At 45.8% G+C, this 22474-nt stretch overlaps 1 protein-coding gene across 1 annotated transcript in view; it reads right to left on the reverse strand.

The window, feature by feature from the left end:
- Nucleotides 1–3028: 3028 nt before the first annotated feature.
- Nucleotides 3029–22474, reverse strand: part of LOC309679169 (ATP-binding cassette sub-family A member 9-like) — a 28385-nt gene continuing 8939 nt past the window's right edge. The window contains exons 9-40 of the mRNA XM_082492421.1: nt 21850–22035; nt 21248–21380; nt 20421–20592; nt 19600–19658; nt 18538–18648; nt 17856–18031; nt 17418–17537; nt 16913–17051; nt 16281–16371; nt 15544–15683; nt 14951–15070; nt 14244–14403; nt 13779–13945; nt 13238–13365; nt 12664–12801; nt 12016–12129; nt 11425–11595; nt 11149–11262; nt 10872–10982; nt 10185–10253; nt 9526–9617; nt 8388–8508; nt 7940–8057; nt 7586–7677; nt 6674–6852; nt 5847–5922; nt 4998–5092; nt 4274–4393; nt 3827–3967; nt 3577–3656; nt 3429–3484; nt 3029–3303 (exon numbers count right to left, since the gene is read on the reverse strand). Coding sequence (XP_082348547.1) covers nt 3214–3303; nt 3429–3484; nt 3577–3656; nt 3827–3967; nt 4274–4393; nt 4998–5092; nt 5847–5922; nt 6674–6852; nt 7586–7677; nt 7940–8057; nt 8388–8508; nt 9526–9617; nt 10185–10253; nt 10872–10982; nt 11149–11262; nt 11425–11595; nt 12016–12129; nt 12664–12801; nt 13238–13365; nt 13779–13945; nt 14244–14403; nt 14951–15070; nt 15544–15683; nt 16281–16371; nt 16913–17051; nt 17418–17537; nt 17856–18031; nt 18538–18648; nt 19600–19658; nt 20421–20592; nt 21248–21380; nt 21850–22035 — 3879 coding nt within the window. The 3' untranslated portion in view covers nt 3029–3213. The remainder of the gene's footprint in view (nt 3304–3428; nt 3485–3576; nt 3657–3826; nt 3968–4273; nt 4394–4997; nt 5093–5846; nt 5923–6673; nt 6853–7585; nt 7678–7939; nt 8058–8387; nt 8509–9525; nt 9618–10184; nt 10254–10871; nt 10983–11148; nt 11263–11424; nt 11596–12015; nt 12130–12663; nt 12802–13237; nt 13366–13778; nt 13946–14243; nt 14404–14950; nt 15071–15543; nt 15684–16280; nt 16372–16912; nt 17052–17417; nt 17538–17855; nt 18032–18537; nt 18649–19599; nt 19659–20420; nt 20593–21247; nt 21381–21849; nt 22036–22474) is intronic.

Genomic DNA, 22474 nt, shown 5'->3' on the forward strand with positions numbered 1-22474 from the left:
TTCTCCTAACAGAAGCAAGGTGTAAGACCGCGCGTATCCCCCATATGCATTTCCACAACTGAAACGGGATTTGGGTCGCCGCTAAAGCAGGTTTCCAGTTTGTCCTTCATTTTAATAGTCACACAGAGTAATCTCGACAAGCTGACACACCGCTGGAGTTTCAGCTTCCCACCCAGGAGATCCCATGTAGGATGGAGAGCCGGTGCACCAGGTACCCGTTGCGGATGTCCCACGTCTCCCCCCTCCCTGTCACCCCCTAACCCCGCTGCTGCAGAGCTTGGGGGAAACTCGGCAGAACTGATCTCGTTGCTCCTTCAGTATTTCAGGGGGAATTTTCAAGAGCGTAAGACTGACAGAAGACTTTATAAATCCAATCTTTAGCTTACGCTGCCCGCAGGGAAGGAAATCTGCTCCTCACATGTGCTGGATTACGTAAAATACTGAGCTGAGCTGAACCTACCTCATCCTCTTAGCACCGAGAAACGCTGGAAATACAACTCTGCCGTAAACCGAGCTCCACTGGTGTGCTATTTCATATTGCAGTAAGGCTAAAAAGATTCTATCATCTCCTTTAAATAGTCAGTAAACTTAATCACAAACTCAGCCTATTAGAAGCGTCACATATTCTCACCCAGTATTATTAACGGTGTTATTAATTAATGGGTGTTTTCATACCTTTCAAATAATAATTTTTATTTGTTTTAAGAAGAATGTTTAAGCCTTACCTTAACGGGAAGGTTTGAAAGGAATCCAGAGCTCGTCCTTTGCAGTGTGCCTGTAAAAGCGGAGACACTGAGCTTCCCTAGGCTGGACTCGCTGGTTGTCCCAGCAGCTCCCAGTGCTCCCTTGTCCACACACCCGTTTTTTCACTCAGGAGCTTCTGCCAAAAGGCATTCCTCACACCATCCCTTCACTTTTCCCTGGCTTCCTCCCCTCTTCCTCCTTGGCAGAGCTTCAGATTTATTTATGCTATAACAAGCAAACAGAGCGCATTGTTGTTGAGTCGCTGGAGCAGATTCTCTGAAACGTTACTCAGGAAATTCTTGAGTCTTGGCCAAGAGAAGAAAAATGAGCCCCAAAACAAACCACACAGCGATCCTTTTGCTGGCAAATTTTGTTATGTTTCTCAGTGCAGCGAGAGAGGCTGAAGTCAACAGAAATATCACAGACCAGTACTGAAGGCGGAGGAGGGAACGGTGACTCTCACTCATCTCCGAAAGGCAAAGGTTGTGTTTGCAAACTGTCTCAGTGCCACCAGCCCCGGTGTAGGAAGAGCAGTGAAGCGCTGCCTCCTGGATGGGAACAGCTCTTCCGATGACAAAATGTATTGTAAACATGAAAATAAACTTCTCTTGACTAACTCTGTGCTTCTAAAGGGGATGGAGTTGATTTCATCCCCAGGCTGAGAGCACGGCTGTGGAGCACGCCTGCCCCCCCATCGCCCACCGCAGCATCACTTGACGCAGCGAGGATGAGGAACCGAGGGTGGAAGAGGGAAGGAACCATTTGGGACAGAGGCTGGGCTTGCGAATGCAGAGGAGCTGGATCTGCTTCCCTTTGCTCTGCCGAGCGGAAAAAAACCCCACCCCTAACATTTAAATAAAATTCAGATGTTTTAGAGCCAGGCAGACTCCAGAGGAGTAGTAAGTCAGAACGCAGAATGAAGTTAAGACCTGTCCCCGGCACGTCTCCCAGGTGCACCAACCTTCTGTTCCCCTTTCAGTCTCTCTTCGTAAAGGGGAAAAAACCCCCAAACCCAAGCTGAAGCAGAGAAGTGGACATGCCAGGTCCCAGCCAGTGAATCTCAAGCAAAGGCGCCTCCTTGCCGACCTCCGTGAGAGAAGCACTGATGTTTGGAGATCCATATGGAAAGCAACTCTCTGGGTGTGTGCTGTGGCTGTTTCGGGGGCTTTTCCTGGCAGGAGCAGCCCATCACCGACCCACGGCAGCCACCTGCTGGTACCTGCCTCCCCACATCCCTGCCTGCATTGCCTACACACGCATGTGTGCCAGCATCATCCACCCGCATCATCCCTGCCTGCATCGCCCATACGTGCACCATCTGCATCGCCAGCACCACCCACATGAACCGGGGGAGATGGTGGCGTGGGTGACGGTCTTGCTGCTGTGTTTGTCCCATGGGATGGCACTGCCCCTGTACTCTGGTGGGTCCCCAGCCTGGCCTTTCCCGGAGGTTGGGAGTGCTGGGGGAGAGGGTGATGGGGCACCAGGGGAAACACCTGGCTGCCTGAATGTAAGGAGTTTCTATTTTTATTTTTTAAATTTATTTATTATTTAAAGCTGGCCCTGGCAGGTGGGTGTCTAAGAAGAGATGGTGAACTGCTCAGACTGGTGGTGCTTGCCCCCATCTCCCCCCCAGCGCCCTCATCCCTCCCAAGCACCCACAGAGGGTGGGTGTTAGCGAGGAGCCCACCCTGTCTTCCTGACCACCAAAGCAAGTCAGACACACATCCTGTGGCCAGAAGACCTTTTCAGCCTACTGTTCTGCTCTGGCTTTACTTTGCATCAAAACACATCTTACTGTGACTCCAGGTAATAATTTTTTTTTTTAAAGATGCTGATCTAAGAGCTGCCAGTTTCCATTACACTTTTCCAGGGACTGCTGAGTCCTTTCCTCTCTCTGTGTCCCCAGTGGTGGGGAAAAGAGACTGACCAAGGTGGCCTAAGCTGGAACACACAGCAACAGGAGCTTTTTGGGTCAAAACACAGCCCCATGCCCATCCACCAGAAATCACCACTTTAGTTGGCCATCTTATGCCAGCCAGAAGGATGCTTCTCAGGACTGAGCAAGCCAAAGCCCTGGTGTCCTCCTGCCATGGATGAGTGAGGGTTTCAGAGCCTCCTCTGAGTTTGCACATGATTCTCTCCAACAACCGAGCCCCCGTGCACAGCCACGGTGCCCACCTTGCTGCTTTGGGTCCACCAGTTCATCCCAGCAGGGTTGTTCCTCAGCACAGCAAATCTTCGTAAGTCAGTCTGAGCAGAGGTACAGAATGGCAGGCATCAATTTGTCAAAGGATAAAGGCTTTATTTATTAAAAGAATAATTCGTTTTTTTTCTTTGTGAGGCAGAAAACCTGCTAAGTGGTATGTGTTGTGGCATGGGTAACCAAGTCCCAGGGCTGCATCCAATCCCACGTATCAGTGACACTGATGAAATACGTTGAATATTTTCCTTTGTGGCTCCAAGGGCTCATAGGTGAAGTGGTCTCCGCTCCACAGCCCCGTCGGATGCCGCATCCAGGTCGTGTTCCTCCAGGTCCCGAGTGAGGTCTACAAACACCTGCAATGCACCGCAGCAGAAAGGACCCTGTTATTGCCAATTTCTGATGGTACCTACACTGGTCACAGGCTATTTCTTCTTTTTATACAGGCAGTTTCTAACCTGTAACTTCTACATCAACATACCTGTTGCAAAGTGTGCAATGACAAGCTGTACTCTTCGAGCCTGAAATTCTGTTTAGCTGTGGAGGGATGGAGAAGACGTCCTTAAAAAACAAATCCATATGAACAATTTGAAAACACTCTTCACATTTAATGGATTGTTTCCTTTTACCTGCTTCTAGCTTGGAGAAAGACTGGGACAGAGGTAGTGCATCTTCCATTGGTATCTTGTAGGTGAGCAAAGAAGTCGTCCTGCAAAAAGAATAAAAAGACGAATTCATCATTTCGTGACTCAGCAGCAAGTTTTGGGGTTGCTTGTGGGGTTATTTTACTTCCAGGTGAATTATTGAGCAAGGTCAGTAGGAGCAACGGAGCATCCCAGCACGAGCCCAGGCTGGGTGTGCAGCCCACGGGGTAGTGACCTTTCTTGACGAGCCGCATGGGGGAAGAGGCGCAGAATTTCAGCGTGGAGAGCATCGCTTTGCCCCGTGTCCGTCATTTTGACTTCTAGGTGGTAACTCGTGCCAAACTTACTTTTCAGATCCTCAAGGGAACCGATGTACCTGCAGAGGGGGGAAAACAGTGCTCAAACCATCACAATCAACAAATAAAGCAATCACTGGAAATGGCAGCAGATATACATACGTCCTCTTATTCATCAACTGTTTATATTGTGCTGCTAAAACAACCAGCCTCCTTCACAAAATTATATTCGTTACATGCTTGGGATAAACCAAACCCACATTTTCTACTAGATGAAGAAGAAAAAAAAAAACAAACAAAAAACCCACTCAACAAAAAACCCCACCACTCCACCCAGACTAAAAATCCGGTGGCATCCTGGAGAGCGATGCAACCCCGGTGCCCACCGTAGCTGCCCCGACACCAGGATGGCCACCCGGTCACACATCGCCGCTGCCTCCTCCAGGTACTGCGTGCTGAGGATGGCTGCCCGCTCCTTGCCTGTCACGGCTGCCCGAATCACTTTCCTGGGAACAGAGGCATGGCAGTTACTCCCAGGAACAGCTAAAGAAAATCTCCCGTTTTGTGTCTCCATCCCCAAAAAACAACTGAAATGATAAAACTATAGAAAAAGTGGATGGCTATTTAAAAGACTTGAGTTATCTTGCTTGAAGATAACACGTTGGATGCCAATACTACATTGCAGTTTGCCATGTCAGCATCCCTTTAAATTTTACACTTTCTGTATAAACCGTTGATGAAAAGCTGGAGCAAGCACTAGGGCTGAGCGATGAGAGGAAGAACTACCTATAGTTTTTTCTCATGCTCTGGAGAAACTGGAATTCGTGTCTTTTGTACCAAATGCATGGGTTCCGCTGGAACCTACTCATATTTTTTTGGTGCACTACCATTAAGATTACATCTGACGGTTTGCAAGGGCTTACTGCCTGCCGCGTAAGGAGTTTAGCGAGTGGCACCTCATCCATCAGGAAAAAGAGAAAACACAGATATACTCTGCCACGGAGGCAGAAGGTCTTCGCCTGCCCAACAGCTACCGCAAGACAGAGGGTAAAACCTGTCCTGTGAAATCTGTTATACGCTTCTCAGTTCTGCTAAAACAGGGCTGCTCACCACATACAGCGCTGCCCTCTCAGGTCCACGCTCACCGACGGCTCATCCCAAAGCATCACCGTCGGATCTCCCAGGACGCTCAGCGCAAAACACAGCTGGAATGGGAAACACACCGAGGTCAGGTCGGGTCTGCTTTTACTTTACCTGCAAAACTGGTGAGTTGCCGTGCTATACCTTAATCCCCGCGAATCTTTCAGAAGCTGAAGCTCTTGATTCCAAAATGCAGGAGGAACGGGGATGCAAAAAAAAAAACCCACCTCAGGTGTTCTCATTTAACATTTTAATCTTTCCAAATCAGCCTTCCCCAAAACTCCCAAGCCTGGCAAAGATCTAAAGGTGTTTTCCATCCCATTTACTGGCAGATGCACATGGTGGGGCGTGAAGAGGTGATTACCGTGTAAATCCAATCTGTGCTCAGCATTTATTAATCACACAATGGAGGAGAGTGGGGAAAGAGGAGGCAGTGGGGGGTGAGGGGATCCTGCCAGGCTGGGTTCAAAAGCTATTGATGAAATCAAATCATGCCAGGGACCCACTCTGCTGTATCTGCTTCTGTGTTAGGAGGAAGTAACTCCCTTTGAAACCATAATGTTCTTTCATAACGACATCAAATTTGCAGAAATTTTTATTTTACTTGAATTTCAGGCTTTGGTCCAAGAAGAAAATTTCTGCTTTGTGAAACAAAAAAATTAAAACTTTTACAACATCAAGGACCATATTCTGCTCTCGCTGACACCAGGGCAAGGAACCCAACAGATCCTCAAGCTTGAATGAAGGTTTTCTGTGCACCACGTTCACGGACGAAAGAGCAGGATTTGCTCAAGTACCAAACACAAAAATAATACTTGCCTTTCTGGCTTCTCCAGCAGATAACCTCCTAGCTGGGGTTTTTAAATGCTTCTGGAGATCCATGGCCTTTGCTATCCTGCGGGGAACAGAAAGGAAAAATACTGAAATGACCATCTCTGCAAGCTAACGCTGTGGTCAGGGGTACTGAGGAACCAGAGACTAACATACATGTTCTGGCATCGCCTCGTGTTACTTGCTGACTTTACTTCTAGCTCACACAGTAAATTAAGGAATTTTGGCAGAAACTCAAGATTGTAAGCACAGCTAGTGAGAGAAGTTACGTATGTGATAGTGATAGGATGAGGGGGAATGGCTTCACACTGGAAGAGGGCAGATTGAGATGAGATATGAGGAAGAAATATTTCCCTGTGGGGGCGGTGAGCCCCTGGCGCAGGGTGCCCCGAGAAGCTGTGGCTGCCCCATCCCTGGAGGTGTTCAAGGCCGGGTTGGACGGGTCTGGGAGCAACCTGGGCTGGGGGGAGGTGTCCCTGCCCAGGGCAGGGGGTGGCACTGGATGGTCTCCAAGGTCCCTTCCAACCCAAACCATTCTATGATTCTATGTAACTGGCCATGAAATGGAGCAAGTTTAATTTTTTTTCTGAAGTTTTCTAGATAAACTAGGGTTAAAATCTTCACAGAGAAGGGATTGAGAACAGTATAAGGTAGCAGATCTCATCAGAAGGAGATCCAGTTTTTCCAAGGTGAAGACGCACTGAAGGTGCTGTCTCTTATTCGCACTGCCCAGGTCTGTTAGCAGAAAAACCTTTCCCTCTCCTATACCTCTGGCGAGAGGAAGACTCGAGAGCTAGAACCATTTGGCTTTGTACCGGCTGACGGTAACAGCTGCGTCTTGTTTCCTCATCCCTCTCACGGCGGTGTAGGTCTCCAGATGCTGGTGCACCGTGAGGTCTGGCCAGAGCGGGTCCTGCTGTGGGCAGCAGCCCAGGCACCCCGGGCTGCCCGGTCCCGGCGGGGAGGCAGCTGCATCGCGGCCCTTGAGCAGCACCTGCACAAACACACACGCCTCCCTCGCTGTAGCGTGTTATTCTGGGGTGAACCGGTGAAAACGTTGGAAAGGCGGTAATGTTTTCTCCCGTTTTGTGAGGAACCTCAATAGCGCACGGGAAAGGAAGTCCAGCATCACTGGAGCCATCATCTCCACCTACTGCAACTTCTGCTCGCCTGAACCCCGGACAGCCTTTTCACAAAACCAAACAGGATTTTCTACCATAAAACTGCGGGCAATAGTACCAACATGAGGCTATCTTTTCCTAGTAATACGTTTCTATTTCGAACAATCAGTCCCAAATCTGTAACAGCAATGGTATTTCCCCTCCCCCAGCACATGTCATTAATCATCCTGCACATAATTAAGTGATGGATTGTTACTGGCCCAACCCTGTTCGCATTCGTTTTCAATTTCCTGGTTGTGCAAGGCTGTTTGTGAAGAGTGTTAATTTTTTCTTAGATGCCAACATTTCTTACAGGGCTGGTGAAATTTCACGGTGGGTTTCAAATGCACACCAAAGATTTCCCATAGCTCGAAGCCTTAAATCTGTAACATTGATTTTGATGAAAACTAGAATGTGCTTTGAGTAAAATCAACACTTTCTTCTTACTTCTGTAAATAGCCAGGGTTGCCTGTACGTAGATTGCCTGACTGCAGGGCTGCATTGTCACATCCTTCATTTATAAAGGTACCAAGATCAACCCCCAAACGCCCCAAAGGAGTCACCTACCTCCCCAGCAGTCACCGTTATGTCTCCAGAAATCATGTTTATAGTTGTGCTTTTTCCAGCTCCGTTGGGTCCTATCAGACCCAATACTTCTCCTGGAACAAATATGCAAGAGCTGTTAATACTAATTATTTTTAACAAGACCTTCTTCCTTGTGTGCTAGGCGATATCTAAAAGTACAGTAGGAGAAAGGGCTGTTCATTAACTTATCCCCATAAATTAAAAGTGAGAACGCAGGAGCGCAGGGGTGGTGGGTCTGGTTGCACACAAGAAAGATCTAACAAAAACACGGTCTCCAAATGTGACATTCACGTTAGTTTTCAGCCATTTATAGGGGGTGCAGCAAAATACTTGTACCTTTTTTAACACTAAAAGAGAGGTTTTTGACAGCAACTTTATTCTTTTTCTTAAAGATGGAACTGGCTTTCTTGTCTTCATATTCCTTGCGCAAACTGTTGACAACGATAACCGAGTCCTGCGAAGAGATGAAGCGGGAAATAAAAACTCTCCTTCTATCCCATGAGACAGGTCATCTGTTCTTACCATTAAGTATGACTCTTTAAAGAGAAAACATCTAAATTAAAAGTCCAGGAAACAGAGCAACAGAAAAAAAAAAAGAATCAGAATGGGAATAAAAATCCAGTGCCAGCCAAACTCCTTCTGGTGCCAGGGCGACCGTGGGCTGGATGGCGAGATGTGCGCTTGGACATCAGATCCGTAAATAATACATGCATGAGCTGAGAAAGCAGAGATGGACCCGAAGCTGGAGAGTGAAAAAGAGAACACGCCAGGAGGCTGCCTTCACCTCCTCCTGCTGCAGCGAGGCCATCGCGCTCCTCACCCTCTCCCTCTCCGCCTGCACCTCTGGGGGCTCCTCCCCGGGGGGGTCCCTGTTCTGGTGGGCGACCGCTCTCCTCCGCTGGATCCTACGAGCGGAGGAGGAGAGATGGTGTCACCGGGAATCACTTCCAAAAAGGCTCAGATTTACGAGTTTGTTCCCAAGGCGGCGCCAATGCGGCACCCCACACAATTTATTTGAATTCAGGGAGCTGTTCCACAGGCGGTGTTTGCTCAAATATTTATTCATGGGGGAAGAAAGAAAAGAAAAAAAAAAAAATCCCACTGGCATGCATGAGGAAACGAAGGCCAGCTTTAGCTTTTCTTTCATCACTAAGTATGGACTGCATCACTAAGTATGGACTGGTCCCCGGCTCGATACATGCCAACGATCTGTTTAAGGAGAATTAAAACACACGGGGCGGGTTTTCAAAGCTATTTGGGCATCTAACTGCTAGCTGAGACACATTTGTTAATGTGTGACAATTTAATGCTTTTTACAAATCTTCTCCCGCTTGACTTCGGTGGTCAGGGACATGCTGTGGGACACAGATAAGCAGAGAGCAGGTGGCAGACGACCTCAGCCTGAGGAAGCTTTGGGGGAAGTCTCCGTCCTGCAGAGAGCAATACTGACACCTTTGAAAAGGAGGTAAAAAATGTTGGAGTTCAACTTGTAACTATTAATTTAGCCGGCTGCAGTGAAATTTCCTGAAACCGCAGCTATGAAGCTTAGTAAAAAAAAAAAAGCTTAAATCACACGAATTATTCTCTGTAGGACATCGTAGTTCAACTGACCTTCTATTGCAACACACTGGGTGGGAATTTGCCTCCAGACACATTCAGGAAAACTCCAGTAAGTAAAGTCGGAAACTGCAATGACCCAAAGGAATAAAAAAATCCCTCCCTTTGTTCTCAATTTCCTCCTCTCCAGATAAGCTGCTTAAAACTAAAAATATGGAATTATCCACACTTTGCAGAATGTTTTTAAGCTCACTCAGGGGTGAGCCAGGAGGGTCCTGCCTGGCTGCGCGGCCCCGAGCCCCCCCCGCAGACCGGGACCACTGTGGCTCGCAAGGCCCCCCGGCACCCGCCTGCCCGGGACACACCTGAAGATGGGATCAAGTCTCGTGACTGCTTCTCCGTATCTCATCTCCAAACAGCGCAGGAGGAAAGCAAAAATCACACAATGGATGTAAGGCTAAAAAGCAATAACGAATTAGGCTTGTACGGAGACAAGGTAGCATCACACAGTTAATTTTACTTATAAGGGGATGCAGGGACCTGTCTCATTTACTTCAGCTATTGAAAAGATAGTCATATAGCTCCAAAAGGGGAAGAAGTCAAATTGCTCCTTCGCATACATTTCCATCTCAAATGCCGATCGTTTGCAAAAGCCTTGACTTCATGCTGCAGTTTTAGCTCAGACAATCTGCACCCCGACAGACATCCCACAGGATCGGAGATGACACCTTTCTCTTGTAGAAGCATCATCAGACTGATTAGTTGATTAATAATATCTCTGCCTTATACATAAGCCCCACTTAATCCCCCCACCATTTTCCCACATATGGTACAGCATCCAGGGGTCACATGAGACATGAGTCCGTGATTACTGGGATGAACCTCCCCTGCCAACATTTAATGGGAAACTTTGGCCACATAACCCACGCCTTATTTATGGGGAGAGTTATACAAGCCCAGCGCAAGTCCGTCTCATTAGAGCAGTCATCCTTTCCAAAACGAACATCACCAAATTGCTCCTTACTGCAAAGACAGCTACAAAGATGTGATCCCATGACTCAAGGAGACCCATCTCATGAAACAATGAAAAACGCTACAAGAAAAAAAAAAAGTAAAAATTAATCAGTTGATTAGAAAAATTCCATAGCACAGTGTACCTCAGTGCAAGGTTGGAGCAAGTGTAGGATCTAGGGATGCTTAGCTTTTCTTCAGGATGTGACAATGGAGCTTTGATATGTACTTATTTTTCTGGGTTCATACTGCCTCAGAGCTGCAACTTCCTTGGCTGCAGCTAATTCAGAGGTGCCTCAAATCAGCCAGGTTAGATCGACCTTTTTCATCACAGCTTCTCTCTTCCCAGTCCTTTCACCTCCTTCTGCCAAGCTCCCTTCATCCCTCCAGGTCTTCCCACTCCACCACCTTCCCCTCCCACGCTACCCTGGCTGCCATGACACAGTCATCGTAACAGCTTTCTGAAACTGAATAAACCAAAAAAAAAAAATATATCTCGATCAAACAATGGATTAAACAAGTCAAATCTCGGTCCCTTCTCTCACTCCACAGCCTGGACCTTTTCTTCTCCTGCTGTCTTTTCTCACTCTGCCTTTTTGACAGTTGGCACCTCAAGAGAGGGAATTTGGAAAGCGCCTCTTGCTTTTCCAGTCTGCACCATTAGGACCATTCTTGAATTTAGCAGGACACGTTCACTTACTGGTGTAGTAAAGATCAACCAGCCCAGCAGTGGAAACATGGGAATCAAAATAGAGAAGGTGAAGTAAAGTGCATTGTGCAGGTCACTGAGCATATAGAGAGTGAAATTCACCTGGAATAAAGCAGAAAATGTATTTCCATTATTACTGCATTGTTGCTGAAAAACAGGCTGTTACTGATTTGGGTTATTCTGCTGAATATCAATGTATTTGAAGGGAAACCTCAAGTGGTGGGATGTGTAAATCAAACACTTCAGAGTGAAGATTCACTTCACTTACCAGAATGAAGATGAAAGACCAAAGGTAACGATTGCTTCGTCCCGTGCGAAATTTAAAAGCAATTAAATAGACGAGGAGGACAAGAGATACTCCATAACCAATGAGGCAAATGATCTAGAGAGAGAGACCCGTGCCAGTGAGCAGGAGCTGGGTGCGCGCCCATGAAAGCCTGCCTCGAGCAGTCCGTTTCGATTAAAATATTTAATGCAAAACCTGACTGCGAGAGGAGGGAGGGGGATTTGTGCCTGCCCGTTTTCCCGCACGCAGAGAGCTCACCAGCAGCAGCACCGCGCTGGCCTGCAAGGGGCAGATGCGGTTGAAGAGTAGCATGATCCCAAACATGAGGCACACCAGGGTCCAGAAAAGCGGGACGTCCACCAGCGCCTGCCCGCACCAGTACGCGGAGGGGAAGAGCCCCGCGAGCCGCAGCTGGGCACGAGCCTGGAGCTGTGAAAGCAAGTGGGAAAGGGGAGATGATTCAGCAGAGCCCAAAACATCGTTCCTGCTCCTTCTCCTTCGCCATTACCTTCACTCCTCCCTTCCCTGGCTGAGCCTTCCTCTCCCTTCCAAACACTTTCATATCTTTCTTTGGCTTACTGTTGGTTAAAAACACAACATTCTTAAAAAGAAAAATAAATAAATAAGTGTCCTGACCTCAAAATCTTTATTAACACCCAAATTGTTCTGAGCCCAAGGTGATTCCCTGGGATGCAGGTAACGCTCTTTGGTAGGATGTTGTGTGGCTGTATTTCTTCTAGCATCCCACCTAGAAATGCCACCAGCCCACGGGCACACCAAGTGCTCTCCAGAGATATCGCATTTGCATTCACTCCCTGCATAAGACCGCTTTCAGCGCACGCTTTTTACCTTGTAGTCCTCCATGCTGCTCACTGCAAAGAGAGGAGGCAAACCAGCAGCCAAAATCAGCAAGCAGCTGAGGCAGATGAAAAAAATATCACTCTTAATTTCTGGGTTTTGTGTCTGCGGAATAGAAATTCAGAAGTCATCAGTGATCAACAGCTGCCCAAGGAAAATCTGGCTAGGTCAATGCTCATAGGATGACTAAACATGCAAGTGAGCAATAACACTTATGGTAAATAATTGGTGCTTAAGAACACAAAATAAAACAATAAACAAAAGCTCTTAGGCAAAAAATATTTGAATTACTGTAAATTGTTGAGGGTAGAGACCGTCTTTTTGATGCTGATTCTCACCAAACGGATGCCAAAGCAAGGTAGGGCTTGCAAGTATTATTGCTATATTCCTACATATTTGCCACATAACTCATGCTTAAGAGTCTTTGGCACTGAAACCCTAAAGAGCTCTTAAACACTGCAGAGGAAATTCTCAATAAATACCCCTGGCATTGACTGCTGAGAAACGTCCCCAGTAGTTGGACCACTGACCCCAGCCCTTGGAGGTTGCTCATTCAACCTCATTTCCAGCCCACCCAGTCCTTATCACGGCAGCACGGCTGTTTCAATTCATCCTCACCAAGTAAGGCAGGACACTCACGCTATAAAAGAGCTCGCTCCAGACACGGATACGCGCGGTGGAATTGAAGAGCCTTAGGAAGGTGTTGCTGAGGATATTCACAAGCATGGGGAAACAGTTGATGGGTTCTGCACTGCACATGACCGTGAATCGGTAGCTCTGAAGACGTAAGAGCAAAAGAGGTCACCTCCGTGGCCGTGAGAGGCGTGAGGAGGAGTTGGCCGCAGGGAGGGGTTCGGAGGAAAGCACTGAGAAATACAATCAGACAGTTTTACTGAAGAGCGGGAACACGGAGACCTGGAAGTGTGCTAACAGGTCCCACCAGCAAAATGATGGATAAAGACAGTAGTTTCTGGGGAAAAGCCCAAAAGATTTACGTTAATGCTTTTCTGTGAAGATCACGCTAGAAAAGCATACAGTGGAAGGAACCAAATATAACCCCCGTTTCCCACAAATGGGGTTACTGATAACGTGTCAAATAAATATTCTCCCTTTTGCTGGTGTCTGTATTTCGCCGTGCCTCATTTAAACACATTTTGGAAACTCCCGTTGACACATAGGATGAAAGAAGAAAAATAAAATAAAAATCCCTTACCTTGCCTTCCAGGGATATTTTTATAGCTCCATTATGTAGTGGAATGCTTGTGATGTTTTCCTCAAGAGTTATTTCTGGGATTATGTTTTGAGTCTTCAAAGCAGCAATGAAATCCTCAATTTCTGATCCTGAAATCAAGTCAAGAACTTTTTTTTTTTCTTTAAATATAAACAGTTTCTTATAGACAAGTTCCCACTTGCAAAGCAGAAGTACGTTAAAAAAATTGTTTAGAATCTAAGCAAACTTACATTGTCTCTTTTTTTCTATTTTAATTAAACTGGTTCAACACAATGTATGTTTTCGTAGTTTGTTTATTGCTTTTTTTTTTTTTTTTTTAATTTGCCTGGTTCATTACTCTTAAATATTGGCTACACAGTTAGCGCCACCAAAATTGGATTTGCTTTTGCTCAAGAGAAAAGACTTCCCAAAGCCACAAATATATAAAGGAACGTACAGAAAGAGTAAGGCAAGGTTGGTCTATCAACTCTAAGGGACTCAGAATGGTGCAGAAAGTGAATCAACATCACATGTCCTTCTTCACCTGTATCATTGAAGATGAGAAGATTTGTTGACTTATTTTGAATTTTCTCTGCAGTGGGAAGAAAATATGAGCTAGCCGTGATTTCCCAGTTGCTGGAGCTGTCCCACAGTTGAAATCCAATGAAAATCATAAGCATGGGAAGGATAAATATTCCAAAGAACAGCAATCTAGATGGAAAAACAGACCATGAGCGGGTCCAGGGGAACTCCACCTTTAATGAATTGTGTGATTCATGTTGAGAAAGGCAAGGGGAAATTTAAAACTTAAGCAATTCGGAGCTCTACCAGTAAATTCTAACTGTCCTTATGACTGCAGCATTTAAACATTTCCCACCTATTTCTTAGCTTCCGAACATCTCCACTAGTATTTAAGCCTTCTTTCAGGCACTCAAGGCAATGATCAAGTCCTTTTGGAAGCACCAAGACTGCACAAGGGTTGCAGATCGGGCGAGAGCTCCGTACTTACATGGACCTGAGAAACTTTCCTTCGTGCTTCAGTTTTGAGAAGCGAACTCTCATCACGGCACACACTTGCTGCCTCCAGAGCGCCATCCCGCTCACTGTCGTGCTCCCCTGCTCGGAAAACACCAGGAGGCTTTGGTCCCTCTCCTCCAGGTCTCCGTCTTCTGCGTGGTCACCACGAGAAACATCATTATCCACAAAGAGTGTTCAAAGGACACGTTTAAGTGCAAACAACCAACAAAGATCTTCTGTTCTGAATAGAGGAACACTTTCATTTTTAGCCAGAAAAGAAATAAGGGCAGAGAAAAAGGGAGATAATTTATCCAGAACATAATTCACATCGGTGAATTCAGACTGGCTGGACCTGGGCTTGTATGGCAACACATCCAATATCTTCACTGGCCTTATGAAATGCCTTCTGGCTAGTTTATCTCTTCCCACCTCCTGATCTGGGCAGCATACCCTTCAAAAGCAAATACCCTTCCAACATCAGTCTTAATTCATGTGCTTAAAAGTTTGTGGGAAGTCGAGAATGAATCATCTCGACTTCTTCAAGAAGATATCCTTCACTAAAGGAGAGCTGAATACAACTGAAACTCTTAAGCTATCAAAATTCACATATAAATGAAACTCATTGGATATTCAGTTAAAACATATGTATATATGGAACCGTAATTGTGCCACACTTGCAAACAGGAGTCAATGTTTTACCTTCTTGACCAATGGCTTCCTCACCCTCCAGCTGCAGGAAAACATCTTCCAGCGTTGTCCTGCTAACCTCATAATTAACAACCCCCTGCAGAAGACTGCTCTCGAGACGGCTGAACAGATCTGCAGCACGGAAACAGCCAGATTCAGCCCAGCGACCGAGGTCAGTGTTGAGCAGAAACCCAGACTGGCGTGATCAATGTTTTACTTCCTAGCGTTCGTTCACATCGCTAATCTCCATAACTTTTAAAAGCCACGGCAAAATTATTGTGCCTTTAGAGGTAAGCAGAAAATTCAGGGTTCTTGGTTACCATGGTGATCCTGGTGGGAGACCCATCCTCAAACCAGAGGAGGCTCAGTGGATTTTAGTTCGTAGATTAGTTGGTGGGTTTTCTTTTGTTCATCTGCAGTGCTGATAGTAGTATGCCCATTAGAGGCTTTCTTTAAGGCTGATGTTTACGCAGCTCTGACTTTCCTAATCCCATGCAGTATGGACCAGGGAATAGAGTTATTCCCTTCACAGCAACTTTGCTTTCGGCTGTTCCCACCACTTGGTTTCCCTTTACAACCCTGGCACGACAACAGGTTTTTCTTACCTGGGAAGCTGTCAGTGTTCTCCAGAGGTAGCATATACCCCAACTCTCCCCGCTTCTGCCCTGCGAGCGCGGCACCGGGGATGTACTGTCTGACCAGGGATGAGGTAAGCTCAGGGTCACACACGTCATTTATGCACATCCTGTTTGTATTAAAAAGCAATTGCTATTATATTAAGTGAAAAAAAGAGAAAAGCATGCATCATCCATTTAAAACACAAAGCCAGTGGTCGTTCTTCAAGCCGTAGGGAAAACTCCAAAACTGGGCAGCATTTCAGGGGGATTATTTATGGATGTCTGCAGTGCCCCTGGTTTTGCCATGCACGCAAGAAATAGTTGAGGTTAAGAATAATGATCCCGGCCAATACTGCTAAACCAAGAACACAGAAATTCAAATCCAAAGGAAAACAACTTTACATTAAAGCCGTCGTACGTCACTCTGGCACCACAGAGTATGTGGAAATTGCAATTCCTCTTAGTCTGGTCCCCTTTCAGCTGCGAAGGAGGTTGCAAAGTCATTTTAGCTGCATGCTCGGAGCTTTCAAGATTGGATTCCAAAGAAAAGCAACTTGCTATCCAAAGCAAGATACTTTTGGCAGCCTCAAAAGTCTTCTAAAATGAATTGTCAAGATTTCTATTACTCTATATAGAAACTCGGTGGAGACACAGACTCTACAATACAATACATCAACTAGAAGCTTTTTATGAAAAGAGCGATGACCAAAAATAAAAGGATTTACCTTAAGTGATAGCCAATTCCCCATTTTCTCTTCAAGTACAGAGATGAGCCAACACACTGTAATCTCCCGTTTGAGAGAAAAGCTTTCCGATCTAAGGAGGTACGAATACAAAGGATTTAGGGTGGATTTACAGCAGTGCAACAGACTGACCTCACTCTGCTCCTTCTGAACTCAACAGACATTTTTATTACGAAGTCGAGAGGAGTAAAACCAGGCCAGAGCTGACGTTTTTTTTCTTTTTGAACCGCTGCCTTTCTCCTAAGCACCAAGGTTAATCTTTTAATTATGTATTCTTGGAGGCTTGTGGAAAATTTCCCATGCAGCCCAGGAGCAGTAAGGAAATACGAAAGATATTAATTCAAACAATATCACTAATTCGTGTGGCAGCTGCTAGTCATATATCCAGATAATATGGAATTGCTTCGTCCTGAAGCAGAGCACGAGCAAAGTCTTGGAAGGGCACCTCAGCCCAGTTTTAGCCTCTGCCCAGCCTGGGTTGGGCGGTCGCTATCGGACAAAACATGTCCAGCGAGCACAGAGTGCATCATGGCTTGACCCATACGTGGGTTCTGCAACGGGAATCCCTCGTTTTCAAACCGTAGGTCAACCACAGCGCAAAAATCTGGGCTCACCAGCATGAACATCGGCCTCCTCCATGGACTGGGTCGTGAAGAGCGTCACGCGGCCAGCCTGGCGCTCCTTCAGAAGGCTCCACACATGGTGCCTGGAGCAGGGATCCAACCCAGCTGTCGGCTCATCTAAAAGCAACACCTGCAAAGGCGAACAAGGTCAGACCTCCACGCGTTCAAGACAGCGTTTCCATGCGTACATCATCTCATTTTATTTCATTTCATTTCATCCTTTTTATGATCTCACTCTAAGAACGAAATGCATCCTCACATATCAGCCATTTTTATTGCTCTTTCTCCTATTACAATATTATCACCGTTTTTATTTAAAATACAGTTCTCGTTGACCTAGGTTCCTCGTTCCTTCCAGCAGCCAAGTGAATTAGTAGGTCAGCAGACTTGGAGTGCCAGGGGAAGAACACAGATGTCTGCGTGCCAAGTCAAAATGCAAAACTATATGCTAAAGCAGTATGCAGTGTGTGTGTGTGTAAATATGACCGGTCCCTACCTGGGGATTCCCTAAAATTGCAATTCCAAGAGACAATTTTCTTTTCTGTCCGCCACTCAGAGCATTGGCGCAGACATCCTGAAGGTCGGTGAGGTCCAGCATCGCGAGAACTTTCTGCACCTTGGCAATACACAAAGACAAGAGCCAGATTTCCAAAGCACTGCTCGCATTTTAATTCATACACGGCTACGCACAGTACAGGAGAGTGTAACTTCAAGATTTTAAAATTATCTTCTTTGAAAGGATTTGCTTAAGTACTGCAAATCTGAATTATAACCCTTAAGATATGAGGATAAGAAAGAATTGAAAAGACACTTCTCCCCTAAATTAGGCTTGTTCTCATCTCCACAGAACATGATGCTGGTGATGATCTTTTATAAAGAAAGCTCAAAGTGTCCGAGATGCCGTAAAACAGAGGTCGGACAAGCACATACCAACCTCTTGCTCTACTTCCTTCTGCCAAATCCCCTTGACGTGAGCGAAAGTTCTCAGGTTTTCCTTCACCGTTAAGGCTTCAAAATGCAAATTAAACTGGGGACAAATCCCAACCATTGCCTGAATCCCTTCCATATCCTGTATTTCAGACACTTGGTAGTTGTATATCATTGCAGAACCTGCACACAGGAACGAATGAAACAAATTTCACACTGTGCAGTATTTCCCAGTAATAAGGGGAAAGCAGACTGCTGTGCGTTCATACCTTTGACAATAATTCCAGCATTGTGGGGGTTTCTCAAGTGTTTTGTTTTGTTTTGCTTTGTTTTTTTAAAAAAAGGCAAAATAACTTTGTGTTGTCCAAAGCTTTAATACCATTCAAAAATATTTCAGAGCACCAAATCTCTCCCTTAAGAACTAAGACATATTTCCTAAAGGTATGCAGCTCATGGAAAACATCAGGCCATCCAGATGGAGAAATAACCATCTGGTTTTGCTTGCACACATGAGCGTATCCGCAAGGGATGCATTAGCCCTGAAGCTCCGGTTGAAGGAGCAATCTGCACTGACAACAAGCCAGACTGAATAACTGAGGGAAAGCTTGTATTTTTGCATCTTTAACCCCTTCCACTCGAAAAAAAAACAAACATCACCTCCTCTTCAGCATTCAGGTCGGTCATCGTACCTGCTGAAGGCTTGGAAAACCCACTGAGCACATCTAAGAGAGCAGTTTTTCCAGATCCACTGTGACCAAGTAACGCGGTGATCTGGCCTTCATAAACACTTAGAGACAAACCTAGAACAGAAATAGGATGACATTAGGATGGACGCTTGTGAGAAATAGGCTTGTACCTGTAGCTTGCTGCCAGGTACGGCAGAGAGTGACATTTCTTTTGGAGCCAAGAGGGAAAAACACAGGTCTAAACCCACGGGTCGCATCTTCAGAAGTTCAGACTAAACTTAGTAAGGAACTTGCAGTCACGTCTTGATTGAACTGAGGGAACAAGTGTATTAAATTCAATATTTAAAGAATTTTGACTTCTGTTTTCTATGAGGTTCATAACCTTTTATTTTAGCACGGCCAAGAGAGAGTCCACAGGAAGAGAAGAGCCCATCGCCTTTCCAACGCGTGACATGTCAAGAGACTTCAGAGCAGCCAGACTTTCCTACCTCATTTCTTTTTAAAAAAAGAATTTATTTTGTAGTTTTGTGGGTTCTTTGTGTTGTTTTTTTTTTACTCAATATAAACCTTTGAGGCAATACTCATATTTTCACTGTCACTTGGAGTTCTTGTCAAACAAAGGCATTTACCAAATATCCCACAACTATGCTGTGACTATACCAACCACTTGCCTACCCATGGTGGGCAGATGTGGAAGTGCTTGGAGAACGCTCGGCTATAGCCAGGGACCAAAAAAAACAAGTTTTGTTTGCCCAAAAGAGTTTACATTTTCAGAGGGCAGCTTTGAGAGCTGATTTTTATCGTGGTTCACGGTTGCAAAACCCACTGCTTTTAAGGAGATTTCCGCTGTTGCAAAAAATAATAAGTAGTAATTTTCCTGGAGTGAAGAGGAAGATAACAACCTGGTAGAAATTTGCCAGTAATTTACCCCAGCAGAAATAATCATTGCATAATACATTTTAACAGTGCCTGAGGCAGAATTAACTACACCCAGTACATTTCAAAATAGTTTGAGTTCATATCTAGGGAAAAATGAAATTAAAAGAATGCCAAAACCTCTCTTACCCCTTAAAGCTTCAGTTCTCTTGTCCTTCTTCTTGTATAATTTTTTAATATTGTTTAATCTAAAGGAAAGGTAAGCAAGCCATTACTATTGAATCTCACAACTTCGGCATGTTTTCTCTGCCTCGAAGTAACCTTTGAAAACTACTGGAAGAATATTCCTCAACCTCCTGCTCAAACTGCTCCTGCTCACTACCATCAGGGGTTAGCGTAATTCCATCTGAAGGGATTCCTTTATATAATTAGTTTCTTATACACTTAAAAGCAGAATTAACTAATGTGATTTTCTGAAAGATGTTTAAATGGTTTTAAAGTCAAACTCAATGACCGCTTTGTGAATGAAGTGGGAAGCCCTAGGGAATGAGAAAACATGTGGTTATACAGTTAAAAAGCGATGACCTAGCTATTACTTTAGCAATTTATATTTGCTTTCTAGTAATAAGCAATGGGCAGCAACAGCACTGGGCCAAACTAGCCCCGTAAGGGTGTAAATAGCGTCTTATACAGCTCAGTCCAGCAGCAGCGTTCCTAAAGACAACGGTGACGGGGAGCGGACTCCCTGCTGCTGCCCTGCAAAGAGGAAATTTCTGGGCAGTAAGCCAGTCCCCGGCACAGAAGATACCCCATGTCCAATAAATGTTCAAATCCAGCTCTGGAGCAGAACGACACACCGAACAAACCCTCCCTTTCCTGTATTTGCCATTCGCCTTACCTGTATATGTCAGGCGGCTCAGCCTAACGTTCACCAGTGCAACACGGGTGCGCTCTCTCGAGCCAAATATAGTGTGCAGCGTTATATTTTTCATGCCTACAAGAGTCTTTACCTGATTGCCTCCTTCCCGTCAAAGCCTGGAGGCATCGGCTCGGTGTTATTGCTGAGGATGGGGTCGTGGCTGCTCTCGCCGCCAGCTCGCACCCCCATGTACCCGCCGCGGGGCTTGAACCAGTACGACGGTCTCAGGAAGAATGAAGGCGGATACGGTACTCCGTACTTGCCTAACTCGGGAACAAAGAAGGTGAAGTATCAACCCAAACCTGCTACTTTGATAAACGTCACGTGCAGCCACCTCTTCCTCTACAGCTGCAGAACAAACACAGCCTTTCGGCAGCGTAAAAGGGTTGGTACGTTCTGCAAAGTTCTCCACTCGTCCATATCTGCAAACGCAGAACAATCACAGCAAAGACCTCATTGACCACGTCTTCGGCCCAGAAGTTATAGGAAAATCAGGTCAAGTCCTACAACGTCCTTTTAAACCCGGTGGTTAGGGCTGCTGGAGTAGATGTAAAGGATCTCAGGGCCTCGCTGCAAGATTTAAAATTCCTTTTGGAGCCTGTTTTTGAGGCAGGGCCCAATGACGTAGCTTTGTGCACCCAGCTTCTGGGAAAACAGGATTCTTCCCGATCATTTTTTCCCGAGCAATACAGCAAATGCCGTTTTCAGCCCCTCACGTATCGTGGCACGGCTCATTGCTGTTAAGATGCCATCCCATGACCTGACCAGCTCGCTACCCAGGACACCTTTTTTGTTGTTCCCCGTAGATTACAGCTCTATCCCACCACTTCTTTGGCACCTTTCTCCTTATGAGGGGAGAGGATTATAGAAGAAAAATGCAAGGAAATTTGTATTCTTTCCCCTCACATTTCTACTTACCAGGCAAAACCTTATCAAAGTAGATGGCCAACAGCAGATACAAGACACCATCAAGGGTCAGTATGATGTATAGGTTAAATAAAGGGTAGAATTTTGATGTAAGGGCCGGTCCATATTTTTCTAATTTTACCATCTAGGAGGGGAAAAAAAGCACAAGTCAGATGCGACACTTCCTTTAGGATCAGAAGTGCTTCAGTAAGCTGAATTCAAAATTGTGCAGAAATTGTTTCTACACCAGAAGAGTGATGCACACAGCATTTGCTGGGGCAGCACCTCAAGACCTCGCGGTTCTGGCAGATCTCTGGGTACCCACCAGACACATCCCACCACTGCAAAAATTTTCCAGAGATGGAAATTTATTTTATACACAGCGCTGGTAAAATTCGTGATGCAATTGAGAGTCTAATAATATTTGTTATGAATTAGCACGTACGTCTTGGAGTCAAATTTTCTTTTTACAAAACATCTAGGGCAGAGGGGTATGATTGGGTCGTTAAGGCAACACAAATCACGTCCGACAGCTACTGTTGTCTGGCAGAAGTCTGCAGTGTGTTTGCTGAGGGCTGAACGTCTATGAAGTGGCGGCTTTATTTTGAACGTACCTTTGAGATGCCAGCTGTAAAGGCAAAAGGACTGAAGAGATTAAAGATCCATTCCAAAGACGGTGGTAGTTTTTCAAACAGTGTCAAAAAGCCCAGCAACCCAAAGATGACGTGAAGGACAAATCCCACGAAACTGGCAATATTTGGCTGCTTTAACAGCGAGCTGAGCATGAAAGAGAAGTGAATCTGCAGCAGAGGAAAGCAGGAGTTAGAAGGATGCATTTCTGCTGGGTGATTAAAAAACAACATGAAAATCCACCAAGCAACTTTAGAGACCCAGCTGAGTTTCAGTTGTCCCCCTAGAGATGCGCTCGGGGCTGGCATCGTTTAGCAGACAGCTCTGATGTTTAGGGCAGGTCTATAGGGGCGGACGGATCAGACCCCTCTCGGCCTCCCGCGGCAGCCGGGTGGAAGGAGACAACCCTGGTCCCAGGGCACGCAACATCAGCCGTCCCATCCATGCTGGCGTTAGCACCTCTCTTTACTCCAATTTCAAGTCAGAATCTCCCAAAATGTAAAAGGAGTGATAGATCAGCCTACCAATTATAACAATTAATCCCAGTAGCGGAGAAGGTTTTGTTACGTTCTCATACAACGCCCAGCCCCGGAGTGCTCTGTAGTCTTT

Source organism: Vanellus vanellus (genome assembly GCF_965231255.1).
Source record: "Vanellus vanellus genome assembly, chromosome: 17".
Classification (NCBI taxonomy): domain Eukaryota; kingdom Metazoa; phylum Chordata; class Aves; order Charadriiformes; family Charadriidae; genus Vanellus; species Vanellus vanellus.